The 14,065-nt window shown below is 44.2% G+C and overlaps 1 protein-coding gene across 2 annotated transcripts in view; it reads right to left on the bottom strand.

Annotated features, from left to right (window-relative positions):
* Window positions 1-519: 519 nt before the first annotated feature.
* Window positions 520-14,065, bottom strand: part of Ppp1r36 (protein phosphatase 1 regulatory subunit 36) — a 20,379-nt gene continuing 6,833 nt past the window's right edge. For both annotated transcript variants that reach the window (XM_059279645.1, XM_059279646.1), the window contains 8 exons: window positions 13,272-13,369; window positions 13,108-13,174; window positions 12,283-12,381; window positions 5,426-5,560; window positions 2,585-2,627; window positions 2,086-2,264; window positions 1,378-1,566; window positions 520-826 (listed from right to left, as the gene is read on the bottom strand). In XM_059279645.1, coding sequence (XP_059135628.1) covers window positions 640-826; window positions 1,378-1,566; window positions 2,086-2,264; window positions 2,585-2,627; window positions 5,426-5,560; window positions 12,283-12,381; window positions 13,108-13,174; window positions 13,272-13,369 — 997 coding nt within the window. In that variant the 3' untranslated portion in view covers window positions 520-639. The remainder of the gene's footprint in view (window positions 827-1,377; window positions 1,567-2,085; window positions 2,265-2,584; window positions 2,628-5,425; window positions 5,561-12,282; window positions 12,382-13,107; window positions 13,175-13,271; window positions 13,370-14,065) is intronic.

The following is a 14,065-nucleotide window of genomic DNA, read 5'->3' as shown; positions in this document are numbered from 1 at the left end:
AAGTATATAGAATTAAATATTAGCATGGTAACAAGGTAAATGGCATCTAAGGAATAGTGGTCAGGGTAGTCCTCTGACCTCCACGTGCACAAGAACACAAGTGCCCTATACACCTGCACACACAAGTGCTCACACACACATGAACACACAAGTGTTCACACACACCTGCACACACAAGTGCTCACACACACACATGAACACACAAGTATTCACACACACCTGCACACACAAGTGCTCACACACACCTGCACACACAAGTGCTCACACACACCTGCACACACAAGTGCTCACACACACCTGCACACACAAGTGCTCACACACACACATGAACACACAAGTGCTCACACACACATAAACACACAAGTGCTCACACACACCTGCACACACAAGTGCTCACACACACACACACCAACACACATGCACAAAGAAAAATTAGTAAAACTAGGAAAATGTGCTTTTTAAGAGCTTTCTAAAACGCCTAATAATCAAATATTAACTTTTAAAAGAACTTGAGCCAAGAAATCTTGAACATTTTAAGCAGCTATTAGATGACAATAAAGTTTAATCCTATATAAAGTGTTAAGGCAAAGTTGTTTACTTCAAATACAGGAACCTGGACAAAGACTGGAGCAAACTGGATTATTTGGGGTAGGAGTTTTGCGAAGAGAGTGTTGTCATGACCAGATCTAGCGTGTCCTGAGTTCTTGAGTTATTTCTCTCTATCACGGAAGAATTTCTGCCACTCGGTTTCCCATTTTCTTCTGGTTCAAGCGGGAGGAGAGTACGAGGGTTGAACAGATGTCGAGGCTCTCCCAAGATGCCAACTCTGGAGGAAGAATTATTGCTATAGTTAATCCAGTAAACGGTAAGGCCAAAGACTGTGATTCACAGTTGTGTTTGTGACTGTGATTATCAGTCTGTGATAGTCACACACACACACACACACACACACACACACACACACACACACACACACGAAAGCTAAGACATACATATACTTTAAAAAGCCAGACCTTTTTCCAGGCCTATTTCCATTGTGGTCTTACACACCAGCCCCAAACTGAATCCCAGCAAGACTCTGTTCTAGCTCTACCCAAATCTCCCCAAGATGACTACTTACAATAGATCCTCAGCACTGAAGATCTGACCCTCCCTCACCCCTTCAGGCTCCAACCACATACAGTCTAGCACAGCTTCTAGGTTGTTTTTTTTTTTTTTTTCTAGTCCAGATGGGCCTCAGTGGAGAGGCTCTGGTCAGGGAGTCAGGGGTTGGCATGGGAACAGATGCTTTCTCAGGGAGCAGAGCCTGAGTCCCCAGAAGCACCGACCAGGAGGCACCCGCCACGACTCTCCTGGGATTCTCCTTGGACCACTTACACTGGTATGGTCACCGAGTCCTGACTTGCTGTGTCCTTCTGCGTTCGGGGCAGGAGCTTGATGCCTGCCACGTACTTTTTTTCAAGGATGTTTTGAGCTTTTTCTCTGAGAGAAGGCAGCAGTGTAGACAAAACTGGGGAGCGCATGTCCACGGCCTTTTTAATTGCTGGACGTTTCGCCATCATTTTCCTGTGGGAGGGAGGGGTGGCAGTCATGTTACACTGTCCTGCTTCTTACAGATGTCCTTGCGTGGACGAAAGGGTCAAAGGTCATAGCTGAGACAGATGCCATGTGCAGGCTTGTATCCCAGCTACAGAGGAGGCTAAGGTACAAGGATTATAAGTTTGAGGCCAGCCTGAGCTACACAGAGACTTCTCTCTCTCTCTCTCTCTCTCTCTCTCTCTCTCTCTCTCTCTCTCTCTCCCTCTCTCTCTCTCTCTCTCAAAAAAAAAATAAAATAAAATAAAAAAGCCGGGTGGCAGTGGTGGCGCACGCCTTTAAACCCAGCACTCAGGAGGCAGAGCCAGGTGGATCTCTGTGAGTTCGAGGCCAGCCTGGGCTACAGAGTGAGATCTAGGAAAGGCTCCAAAGCTCCAAAGCTACACAGAGAAATCCTGTCTCAAAAACAAACAAACACACACACACACACACACACACACACACAAAAAAAACAACCCAAAAATAGAGAAAATAAACAAGAAGTCATACCGAAATTGTACCAATGTCATGCGCTTCTTCTCTCCTCCTGATTCTTCATCCTCACGCTTCCTTCGAGGAATGTTGAACATATTGGTACGAAAAAGTCTTCCTACTTCTTCCTCAATCTCTGTCAAATACTGACGTCGGAAGACAATCCAAGCTACGTATGTACAGAAAGTATAAAGGGACTGAAAGAGAAAATAGAAGAATCACAAAACGCAGAAATGCTGTGAAAACTCCCACTGTCCCCGTTGTATCATTAAGAAGACACAAACCCGGATGACCCAGCTCCTCGATATCCCTGGAAGCTGTACAGAATTACCCGTGTACTCACATTTACGGGTGGAAAACAAGGCCAAAATTCTAAGGTATAACAAACAGTATGCTATCATCCTTTCTAAAAAGGATATTTGTTTAAAAAAAAGATGTGCCTGCCAAATGGCCACTGGTCATTACTATGTGTTTTGTTTTTATAGCGAATGAAAAGTCCCCAAAGCAAGGGGCTCACCTCAAAGAATTTCCAGTCTTTTTGCGTGTCTGATATTTTCTCCCTGAAACAGAACAAATCACAACTATAGGTGATAAGTTCATTGTCCACAAAATGTAGGGCTCTAGCTGGTGGCCCTATTATAATTTGGGTTTGGAAGGTCCCGAGGCCATAGGCTTGGTTGCTAGCTGATGGCAATATCAGGAGGTGGTGGAAACTTCAAGTGGTGGGGCCCAGTTGGAGGAAGTAGGTCACTGGGAATGTACTCTGCCAGGTGGCTCTGTCCTGGGACTCTTCCTCTCTCTCCACTTCCTAGCGGCCACGACATAAGCAGCTTTCTTCTGTCACGCCCACCCACCCACCCGCCATGACGCTCTTCCTCACCGCAGACCCAGAACTGCTAAGACCTTCACATTGGTTATGATATTTCATCCCGTACTGTCCCCACGAGGGAGTCAGCACTGTGATTTCTAGTCACATTGAGGATGATGACGTTGCGATTCAAGTCCAGTTCTCTCTCTGCATGTCCACGGTGCTAGCCTGCCACCTCTCATCTTTCCGCTGACGGCTAATCCTTACCCCACCTACTCCTCATACTGCTTTCTGCTATTGGGCACCACCTTTTCTGCCGGATGGGCACTGAGTGTGTGTTAAATACATCAGATGTGTGCATGTGTGTGTGTGTGTTTTGTTGTACTTTGTTTTTAAAGAGAGAGACATGAGCTGGGAGGTGGTGGTGCACGCCTTTAATCTCAGCACTAAGGAGGCAGAGGCAGGAGGAGCTCTATGAATTTGAGGCCAGCCTGGTCTGCAGCAGAGTGAGTTCCAGGACAGCCAGGGCTACACAGAGAAGCCCTGTCTCAGAGAGAGGGGCGGGGGCAGAGAAAGAGAAAAGAAGGAAGGAAGGAAGGAAGGAAGGAAGGAAGGAAGGAAGGAAGGAAGAAAACATAAAGTTGAATAGGTAGGGAGGATCTAGAAGGAATTGAGGGAGGGAAAAACATGATCAAAATATATTGTATGAGGGGCTGGAGAGATGGCTCAGCGGTTAAGAGCACTGGCTGTTCTTCCAGAGGTCCTGAGTTCAATTCCCAGCAACCATATGGTGGCTCACAACCATCTGTAATGAGATCTGGTGCCCTCTTCTGGCCTGCAGGGATATGTGCAGACAGAACACTGTATACATAATAAATAAATAAATCTTTAAAAAAATATATATTGTATGAGAAACTTCTTCAATAAAAATGCTAACTATTACAAAAAACAAACACCAGGGCTGGAGAGATGGCTCAAAGGTTAAGAGCACTGGCTGTTCTTCCAAAGGCCCTGAGTTCAATTCCCAACAACCACATGATGGCTCACAATCATCTGTAAAGAGATCTGGTGCCCTCTCTTGGCATGCAGGCATACATGCAGGGAGAATGCTGTTAACATAATAAGTAAATAAATCTTAAAAAAAAAAAAAAAAAAAACAAATTGTAGAGTTCTGTTTAAAACAGAAACACTGGTCAATAAAATTCAATATTAACTTCGCAGGTTGGATTAAAATACTAGAAAAGTCAACATCTTATAAACAAAAAATGCTGTAATAGAGAAAAATCACAAATAAATAGTACTGGAAAATGGAGTATTAGTAAGGGAAAAGTATCTTGGACTCATGGGTCACCTGATGTACATGACACATTTCAAATGGGTCAAAATGTAGCATTTTTAATGTGATTTTTTTTAAACTAAGAAAGAAAGATAAGCAGTTTAACCCCCAGAAGAACTTGTATGATTATCGAAGAGTATCAGAAATAAGTTGGACAAATTCACATAAATAAAAATGTGGACCATTTTTCTAATGTATATAAATTGCAGAAAACAATGAAGTAGGACACATGACCAATGTTTGCTATGGGACACATACAGTCTATACAGATTCCTATTTCTTCCTTGGTAAGGGTTAAAACTAAATAAGTAGATATCCAGATAAAACACCTTGAGGCTTTATATATACACCTTTAAACTTTCAAAAGAATTTGTCATAAACTCCATGATAGCCAAATGAACTTAGAATGGATGGTAACAGAAGACTTTTTTTTTTTCCAAGACAGTGTTTCTCTGTGTAGCCCTAGCTATCCTGGAACGTGCTCTGTAGATGAGGATAGCCTTGAGGAGAGCTACTGAGACTGTGGGGGGGGGGGGGCAGTGAAAGAAAGCACAGGAAATGTAGGCTGAAAACAGGTATCCAGGACACGTGAGTCAGTACACTCCTCGGAAGACGAGGGATGTCTTATACTCCTTTCTTTTCCTCTGCTCCAGGTGTGGCTCTTGGGCCACTGTGAAACTCCCGAGGCACTCCAGAGTCAAGAACCAAAGCTCCGCACCCTGTAAGTCCAAACTTTCCTGAGCTGTGAGCCTCTTTTAGGTTTTAGCTATAGTATGTAGGCATTGGCATCCCGAGGTTAACAAAACAAAACAAACAAAACAGTTTCCCACAGACAGTGCTGTCTCAAGCTGGTGGTCCTCACAGCTGCGGTTGCTGCAAGAGAAGCAGACACTGCTCCCCTCCCCCACGCAACACTGGTCATTACTTGGTCTCCTCCTGAGACAGCCAAGCAGCCCAGGTCCTCAGGCTGAGCAAGATTCCGCAGAGAGAACAAGTGATCTCATCCCAAGATGGAGAAGTTTATAAAATGCTGGCTGAGACTCCGGAATGCCTTCCAATACTTACTTGGCTCTCTCAACGCAGTTATCATTAGTGCTTGGGACAGATTCCCACCTGAGCCCCATTAGAGGGAACACTTTCTCAGGGGTACCACAAGTCAAACGGACAGGTGCTAGGGATGTGCCGAACTAAGGGCAGCCGAAGCGCATGCGTACTTTCCACAGTTCATGTGATGCTTGTCCGCCATGCCCACGCCCAGCACGAGGAAGCAGTACTTCTGGGCCAGGTTCTTCTGTGCGTCTTCTAACTTGCTCATAACCAGCTCTATCTCTTTTTTCTCTACCAGGCCTCTGGGGACAGGCAGAGAGACAAGGTAGATTAATTCTGGTGTAAGTCTGTAGTAACGAGCAAGAAGTCAGAATTACAGGCTATTTAAAAGAAACCGTAGCGAGCCGGGCGGTGGTGGCGCACGCCTTTAATCCCAGCACTCGGGAGGCAGAGCCAGGAGGATCTCTGTGAGTTCGAGGCCAGCCTGGGCTACCAAGTGAGTTCCAGGAAAGGCGCAAAGCTACACAGAGAAACCCTGTCTCGAAAAACCAAAAAAAAAAAAAGAAAAAAAGAAACCGTAGCGAATCAACAAACTGCATTCACCGATTTGACTTCCTTGAGTTCTGGCATGGGGAAAATCCTCAAAATCTCTCTTTCTCTTTTGAAAAAGATAGATTTTTTTTTTATTTGAATGTTTTGCACGTATGTATGTTAAGTGCACTGTGTAGGTGCCCGGTGCCCACACAAGACAGGGCACTGGAACAGGAGTTATGGTGGTTGTGAGCCACTATGTGGGGGCTGGACCTCAACCCTGGACCTCTGGAAAAGCAGCCAGTGCTCTTAACTGCCAACCCATCTCTACAGCCCCTCAACGCCTCTTTTGGCTATTAATCACTCGAGGCAGATCTCAAGTTTAGGATGAATGTCACTTGGATAGGTCCCTTATATTTGATGCGTTTATGTATCCTCAACTATATTCACAGTGAGTCCTAATTCCTATAGAACGTTCCAGTAACAAGTTACTGGCTGCAGGGCAGCTGCCTGCTCCCATCCCTGCTCTTTCTGAAACACTTGTGGAGACTCTTTGCCACCTCAACTTTCCCCAAGGCCCTGGTGTTGCTATTAAGTTCAGGCATTCTGTGCCCGAATGCAGGCTGCTCCCAGTTCTGAGCTCGGCTCTGCTTGGTAGGGAGCCATTTGCTGGCCACTACTCGGTGGATTTTGGCATCAAGTGTGAGCACATCACTTCCGTATGAAAACACAGCCCAGCTCTGATTGAATTGCAAATGAGCTTTGTAAGACACTTGTTCTTGGACTAGAGCGGGTCTGAAGTCTAATTTTAAGTGTTTGCAGTCCAGCATGGTAGGAAACAGTACTGTTGACGATACTGTTGAGTGTCACTGGAAAGTGAATGGAATTCGCTCTCAGTGGTGACAAATTACTGCCCCTTCTCAAGTGAATTACTGTGCCAACTGTATAAAGACATAGCTGGGCAGTGGTGGCGCACACCTGTAATCCCAGCACTTGGGAAGCAGAGGCAAGTGGATCTCTGTGAGTTTGAGACCAACCTGGTCTACAGAGCAAGTTCTAGGACAGCCAGGGCTACACAGAGAAACTCTGTCTAGAAAAACAAAAAACAAAGAACCTATCTGAAGACACGTTGTGAGTGGCCAGGGATGAGTTTAAGGATAGCATAGACCTTTACACAGCACGAAGTGTTATCACAGGCAACACAAGGCTTGTTGAGTCACTGGAGTAAAGTGAGTTTCTGGGATAAAGAAAGTGGGCTTCAACTTGAAGATCCCAGATGTACAGTCCAAACACACCCTCTACGTGCAGCCTGCAGACCACATCCCAGCGCCTGCCTCCAGGCCTCCTTCGCCAGAGGCTCCGCTGGCTAATCCTCTTTTTTTTGCTATAGAAACCCAACCAAACATCCATCAAGGATGCTTTCCAACATTTGGACAATGGTTCTCAGCTTTTACTCAATCATCAAGGAAAACTAGTCCTCTAACCTTTAAACACACACACACAACAACAACAACAATAACAAACAAACAAATAAAATGCAATTTTAAAAAATTAACAAAAACAAAAAGATGGGACCCCATCTCCAGATTCTGGAGAGAGCCCAGGAAAATTAAAACCATCATTCCCACTGACTATGAAGCTGGGGACTCATTTTGCAATATGCATAAGGAACCTGCATGTTGGACTTTCAAAATGGCTCAGCAGTTAAGGGTGCTTGTCATCAAACCTGATGCCATTAGTTCAATCCCTGGGACCTACATGGTAGGAAAACAGACTCTAGAAAAATTGTCCTCTAACCTTTAAACACACACACAACAACAACAACAACAATAACAAACAAACAAATAAAATGTAATTTTAAAAAATTAACAAAAACAAAAAGAACCCAGGGCTGGAGAGATGAATCAGTAGTTAAGAGCACTCACTGTTCTGCCAGAGGACCCGAGTTCAGTTCCCGGGACCCAAGTGCAGTTCCCTGCACCCACATGGCCCCTGACCTGTAACTCCAGCTCCAGAGGATCCGACTCCTCCGGTCTCCCAGAGTGGCTGTACTCACGTGCGCATACCGATATGCAGACACACACACTTACATACAATTCAAACTAATACATCATTTTAAAGCCCCGTTGAAGTGGAAAGAAGGAGCAAAGCTCTGTAACCAAAGCCAAAGGAAAAATAACTGCAGTACAAACTTCTAGGCAACGCTGGTCCACTTGCATCAATATTCTGTGTCTGAAAATCACTCCCCTCGATGGTTTTGGCGTCTTCATTGCCTCAAACACTTGTGTGTAGGGTTGGGGTGGGGACAGGGACTGAGTATCATGTAGCCTAGGCTGGACTTGAACTCACTGTGTAGCTAAGGATCTGATCTTTCTGCCTCCACTTCCCAAGTGCTGGGATCACAGGCTACATACACCACCTCACCAGGTTTATGCAGTACTGGGGATTGAACCCAGGGCTTTGTGTATGTTAGGCAAGTGCTCTACCAGCTAAGCTGCATCCCCAACCCTTCAACAGTCTTTAAACACAGTTAGTGGTTCATCTGAATCGACACACAGAGTCCTCAAACATGCAAAATGAAGGGGTAGGGAGGTAGCGCACGTGCTATGGAAAAAAACATTTGAAAAGAATTTAAAGAGACATGGGAGTGATTATAAGCTTTGGTCCCATAGGATCTCTCTTGGAAATTCTTTTAAAAAAAACATTATCCAAAATCAGACAGAGAAATTTTATGAACGAAGATATTCAATTCTGAGCTGAGCACAGTAGCACATGCCCACAATCCCAGCACTTGGGAAATTGAAGCAGGAGGATCAGGAATTCAAGATCAACCTCAGATACATAATGATTTCAAGGTCATTCTGGGCTAAATAAGACTGTCTCAAAAAAACTTCAAAAAGTTCAATACAAAATTATTATTATTATTGTTAATATTATTATTAATAATAATATTATTATTTATTGAGACAGAGTATCTCACTATGTAGCCCTGGTTGGCCTGAAACTCACTATGTAGATGAGGCTGGCCTCAAACTCATAGAGATCCACCTGCTAATGCCTCCCAAGTGCTGGGATCAAAGGCGTGCACCACCACGCCTGGCCTGCAATTATTATTTATCTATCAAAGAAACAGGAAATTTTCAAAATAAATAAGCAAAAGGTATGAAAGGAATACCACTCATACAGCCAGTTAGTTAGAGTTTAAGGCTTGACATTTATTAACTTTGCGCAATCGGAATCATGTATTTTCCTCTGTGTAAATACCTCAACACAATCTATATTTAACTCTGTTATAAAGAAGTAGACCAACTGACTACCGGACACACGAAAACGAAAGGTGACCATGATTTCCACATCCCATAATTGAAGGTCTGAGTTGGTCTGTTTTCCTATACCGCTGTGTTCAAGTTAGTTTCGGTGCATTGAAAAACTTACCAGGAGAACTTTCTTCTCTGTTACTTATAAATTAATATATACAACAAGATTAGTAATAATTAGCTAGATGAGTAAGAAGCCTCAGAATTGGAAGGAACCAGAAGACTGTGACAAGCCAAAGAGCCATGAAAACCTACTGAGCTCAGTTCGGGAACAAGAGGACTCCTCAAGCCTCCTAAGCCGCAGTTGGCTTTAGCTTTCGATGCTGCCATGGAAACGCTTCCCCCTCTGGCTGCCCTGCTGTGAGATGCCACCCTGAAATAACACTCTGTGTGGATCATGGTGGTATTACAGGCCCAGCAGTGTCTGAAGTGTGTATCTGGTTCCTTACAAAACTGCTGTGCAGGGACATCTCTCAGTTTACAACACGTTTCTCCAGCTGCTTGATCAGACCCGAGAGTTTTATATTTGAAAAACATTCTGTAGCAACAAATTAATGGCTCTCCCCAGCATTCCTAAGAGTTAAATCATTGAGTTGGTTCCACACGTACGAGGCTGGGGCGGGGGTAGGGGGAGTGGGGGGGAGGGGACAGGACGGCCTGGGCACTTGGAAAGTTCCACGGTTTGCGAAAGGTCACCAAGCCTGAGAGGCATTGTTGTGTTCTGGACTCCAAGTTCCCAGATCGTGGCTCTGGTGTTTATCTCTAGGCCACTGCTGCCTAAGAGCGCAGTCAAGTTTTCTACAGACAGATTAAGAAACTGCGCCAATTTTCCTTTGACGGAGAAGGTTTTATTTTCAGCCAAATCTACTTTTTAAAACACCTTGCCTCTTGTTATTAGATGCTTACAATCTTTTTAGCATAGATTTTGTAAGCATAAAAACCAGGAGAATAGCTGGATGGTGGTTAGCCTGCTCCTTTAAAACCCAGCACTCGGGAGGCAGAGCCAGGCAGATCTCGGTGAGTTCGAGGCCAGCCTGGTCTACAGAGTGAGATCCAAGACTACACAGAGAAACCCTGTCTCTAAACAAACAGACAAACAACATGAGAAGAGAAAGAGGTGGTGTTGGGGACAGAGCAGTGCATGGCTCTGTGCTGATATCACCAGCTCTAAGTGCCTGCTGAGCACTTCGAGGGCTTCATCTGAATTGAGATGCTATAAACACAAGAGACACCAGACTCTGGAGATGACAGAAAAAGCAAAAGCATCCCATTAGGAACATCCTAAGGGGCTGGGGAGATGGTTCAGTAGGCGGCGTGGTTGCTGCTCGGGCTGAGGACCTGAGTTTAGATCCCCAGCACCCATGTGAGAACTCGTGGTGGCAGGCATCTGTGACCTCAGCTCCAAGGGTAAATGAGACAGACAGGCAAATTCCTGGGGTGCTCTGGCCAGCCAGTCTAGCTGAAAAACAGCAAGCTACATACACAGTGAGAGGCCATGACTCCAAACACAAAGTAGAGAGTTGATGAAGGAAGATATGACACAGACCTCAGGCCTCTATGTGCCCATGCATGGATGAACATACTACCTCCCACATGTACACACGTGCACATACCACATACATGTAATATACACACACATGCATGCATATAACATACACATGCATATAACACACACATGCATATAATGCACACACATACACACACACAAAGAAAGAATACAAATTTTTAAAAGAAAGAATTATTTTAAAATAGTAACATCCAGACGGGTGGTGGTGGCGCATGCCTTTAATCCCAGCACTCGGGAGGCAGAGGCAGGCAGATCTCTATGAGTTCAAGGCCAGCCTGGGCTACAGAGTGAGTTCCAGGAAAGGCGCCAAAGCTACACAGAGAAACCTGTGGTGGTATTGTGTTCCCAAAAATATTGTGCACTCTAATAAACTTATCTGGGGTCAGAGACAGAACAGCCATAATATTAAACATAGAGGTTAGGCAGTGGTAGCACACGCCTTTAATCCTAACATTCCAGAGACAGAAATCCATCTGGATCTCTGTGAGTTCAAGGCCACATTGGAAACAGCCAGGGATGGTGACACATGCCTTTAATCCCAGAAAGTGAGCCTTTAATCCCAGGGAGTGATGGCAGAAAGCAGAAAGGTATATAAGGCGTGAAGACCAGAAACTAGAAGCTTTTAGCTGGTTAAGCTTTCAGGCTTTGGAGCAGCAGTTCAGCTGAGATTCATTCTGGATGAGGACTCAGAGGTTTCCAGTCTGAAAAAACAGGATCAGCTGAGGAAATGGCAAGGTGAGGTAAGGTGTGACCTGTTCTGCTTCTCTGATCTTCCAGCATTCACCCCAATATCTGGTCCCAGGTTTGTTTTTATTAATAAGACACTTTAAGATTCATGCTACAGAAACCCTGTCTCGAAAAACCAAAAAAATAAAAATAGTAACATCCTAGTATAGACTACATATTAACATAATATTTTTAAGTCACTGGGTTGGATAAAATAACAATTTAAGTTCACATTACCTGTATCTTTTTTTATGTATCTTATTTATTTATGTATCTTATTTATTTATTTTTATTACATGTGCATTGGTGTTTTGCCTGCATTTATGTCTGTGGGAGTATGTCAGATCCCTTGGAACTGGAGTTATATACAGTTATGAGCTGCCATATGGATGCAGGGAATTGAACCTGAGTTCTCCAGAAAAGAAGCCAGTGCTCTTAACTGCTGAGCCATCTTTCCCTCTTTTTTATATTTTTAAGACACATAATTAGAATTTTTTTTTTTTTTGAGACAGGGTTTCTCTATATAACAATTCTGGCTGTCCGGGAACTTGCTTTGTAGACTAGGTTGGCTTGGAACTCACAGAGATCTACCTGCCTCTGCCTCCTGAGTGCTGGGATTACAGGCGTGTGCCACCCGGTGAAAATTTTAAATTACAAATATGGCTTTCATTATATCTCATCACGGAGCAGTGCTGATCTGTGCTTGTTAGAATGTTTCATTATGAGAATTCCTGTGTGATTGCTCAGTGAGCTTTAAAACAGAGCAAAGCCTCCCATGAAAAATGTTTTCCTGGACCAGACTTAAGAGATGCCATCATCCCTTCACCTTAGATAATACTGCCAGGAATAAAAAGTCTCAAGCGTGTTATAAAATCTTACTCACACCATGTAGCTTTGGGGTTTCTTTTCCATTGAGATTTTCTCCACATAATAAGACAGATAGTATAATAGTGCCATAAGGAAGTTGTCAAGACTCTTATTTCTGCAGGGAAATTTATGATAAGAGAAAAAGAAATCAGTACTCCTGATTGCAAACATTAGTTTTCTTATGAAAAACAATGGGGGACACAGTGTAAGAATAAATAGAAATATGTGGTTCCAAACCTATCACACAATTAACTTACTATTTCAAATTCTACCCGTTGTGATGAAGATGTAAAAAGCATCTGAGAAACACATTTCTGGAAAGTCAGATGTTAAATTATTAATGTATTACTAATAATTTTTTATCACTTCACCAGTATTTGCTCTGTAAGCAATATATTTCCATTGTTTGTAAAATGTACAGGCTGGGCATGGTGGTTCACACCTGTGACCCCAGCAATCAGGAAGATTTCAAGTTCCAGGCCAGCCTGGGCTGCTAAACATAACGGAGAGAAAACTTCTCCACAGCACAGTCCTATCTCAAAATACAAACCAAAGCACAGAAATACGTGAAGTTCTCTTCTCCCATCCTTTTGTAAACGTCTTACTCCAGAAGTGGCCACTTGTGAATACCGGCCGTCCACAGGCAAGTCGCTCTCACGCCTTGCTCTAGGACTTTGGAGCATCTCTGGCTTGGGGCCCCTGTGACCTCAGGTATCTCCCCCACACTCTCTGAGAGGATGGCTTGCACAGAGGCACCGTGTGCTCTTTCTCTAAGAATCGGATCGGTTTCCACTCCCTAGGCCTGTTTCACTTCCTTCCCCTTGCGGGGGGGCAGCTTTACCTCATGAACGTCGTGAAAGAGCAGACCCGCTGCATTTCAGTGTCCTGGAGCGAAAGCAGCGCGACAACTGAAAGAGAAGGCAGTTTGTTAGACAACACAGAGAGCGGCCCCAGGACGCTGGAGGCTGCATCCCATGGAGGGCGGCAAGGAAGAAAACGGCTCACACTTGACGTCGTCCAGCGTGACGTTGCCGTGCTGGTAGCGTTTCTCCAAGGCTTTCACCGATTTTTCGTCCCTTGAGGCAAGCCTTTTATCTGTCAATCTGTTTGGATATAGAATAGGCTCAGGTGGTGATTTTGTTGTTGTTGTTGTGTTAAGGTTTTTATTTTATTTGTATGGGGGGGGGGGGAGGGTTGCCTGCTTGGATGTCTGTGCACCACATTCGTGCAGTGCTCCAGGAGGCCAGAAGAGGGTGTTGGATCCCCCATGCAGAATTACAGTCACCTGTGAGCCACCCTGTTGGTTCTGAGAGTCAAATCTTAGAGGATGAACAGCCAGTGCTCTTAACCTCTAAGCCATCGCTCTATCAGAGAGTATTTTGAAAGATTTAGTTGTATCTAGTACGTCTTGAGATGCATGAGAATTTGCTTGTAAAGTAATGAGAGCTTGAGTGTCATGCATGGGTTCCATTTAATGCATTATTGTTTCAGAATGCACTTTTGAATACTGTATTTATCATAGGAGTAGAATCATGCATACTGATATAAAATGTAAACTCAAATAGATCATTTTGTTGTTGTTGTTGTTTTTCAAGGTAGGGTTTCTCTGTGTAGCCCTAGCTGTCCTGGAACTCACTCTGTAGACCAGGCTGGCTTCAAACTCAGAGATCTGCTTGCCTCTGCCTCCTGAGTGCTGAGATTAAAGGCGTGCTCAACTTTCAAATAGATCATTTAAATCACTTAATGGTTTGAGGATGTGGTTCAGTGATAGGATGTTTGCTAGAATGTGTGAGGCTTTT

This window comes from Peromyscus eremicus, chromosome 14, assembly GCF_949786415.1.
Source record: "Peromyscus eremicus chromosome 14, PerEre_H2_v1, whole genome shotgun sequence".
NCBI lineage: Eukaryota > Metazoa > Chordata > Mammalia > Rodentia > Cricetidae > Peromyscus > Peromyscus eremicus.
Note: the sequence above shows the minus strand (reverse complement) of the source record. Positions and strands in the feature narration are given on the sequence as shown.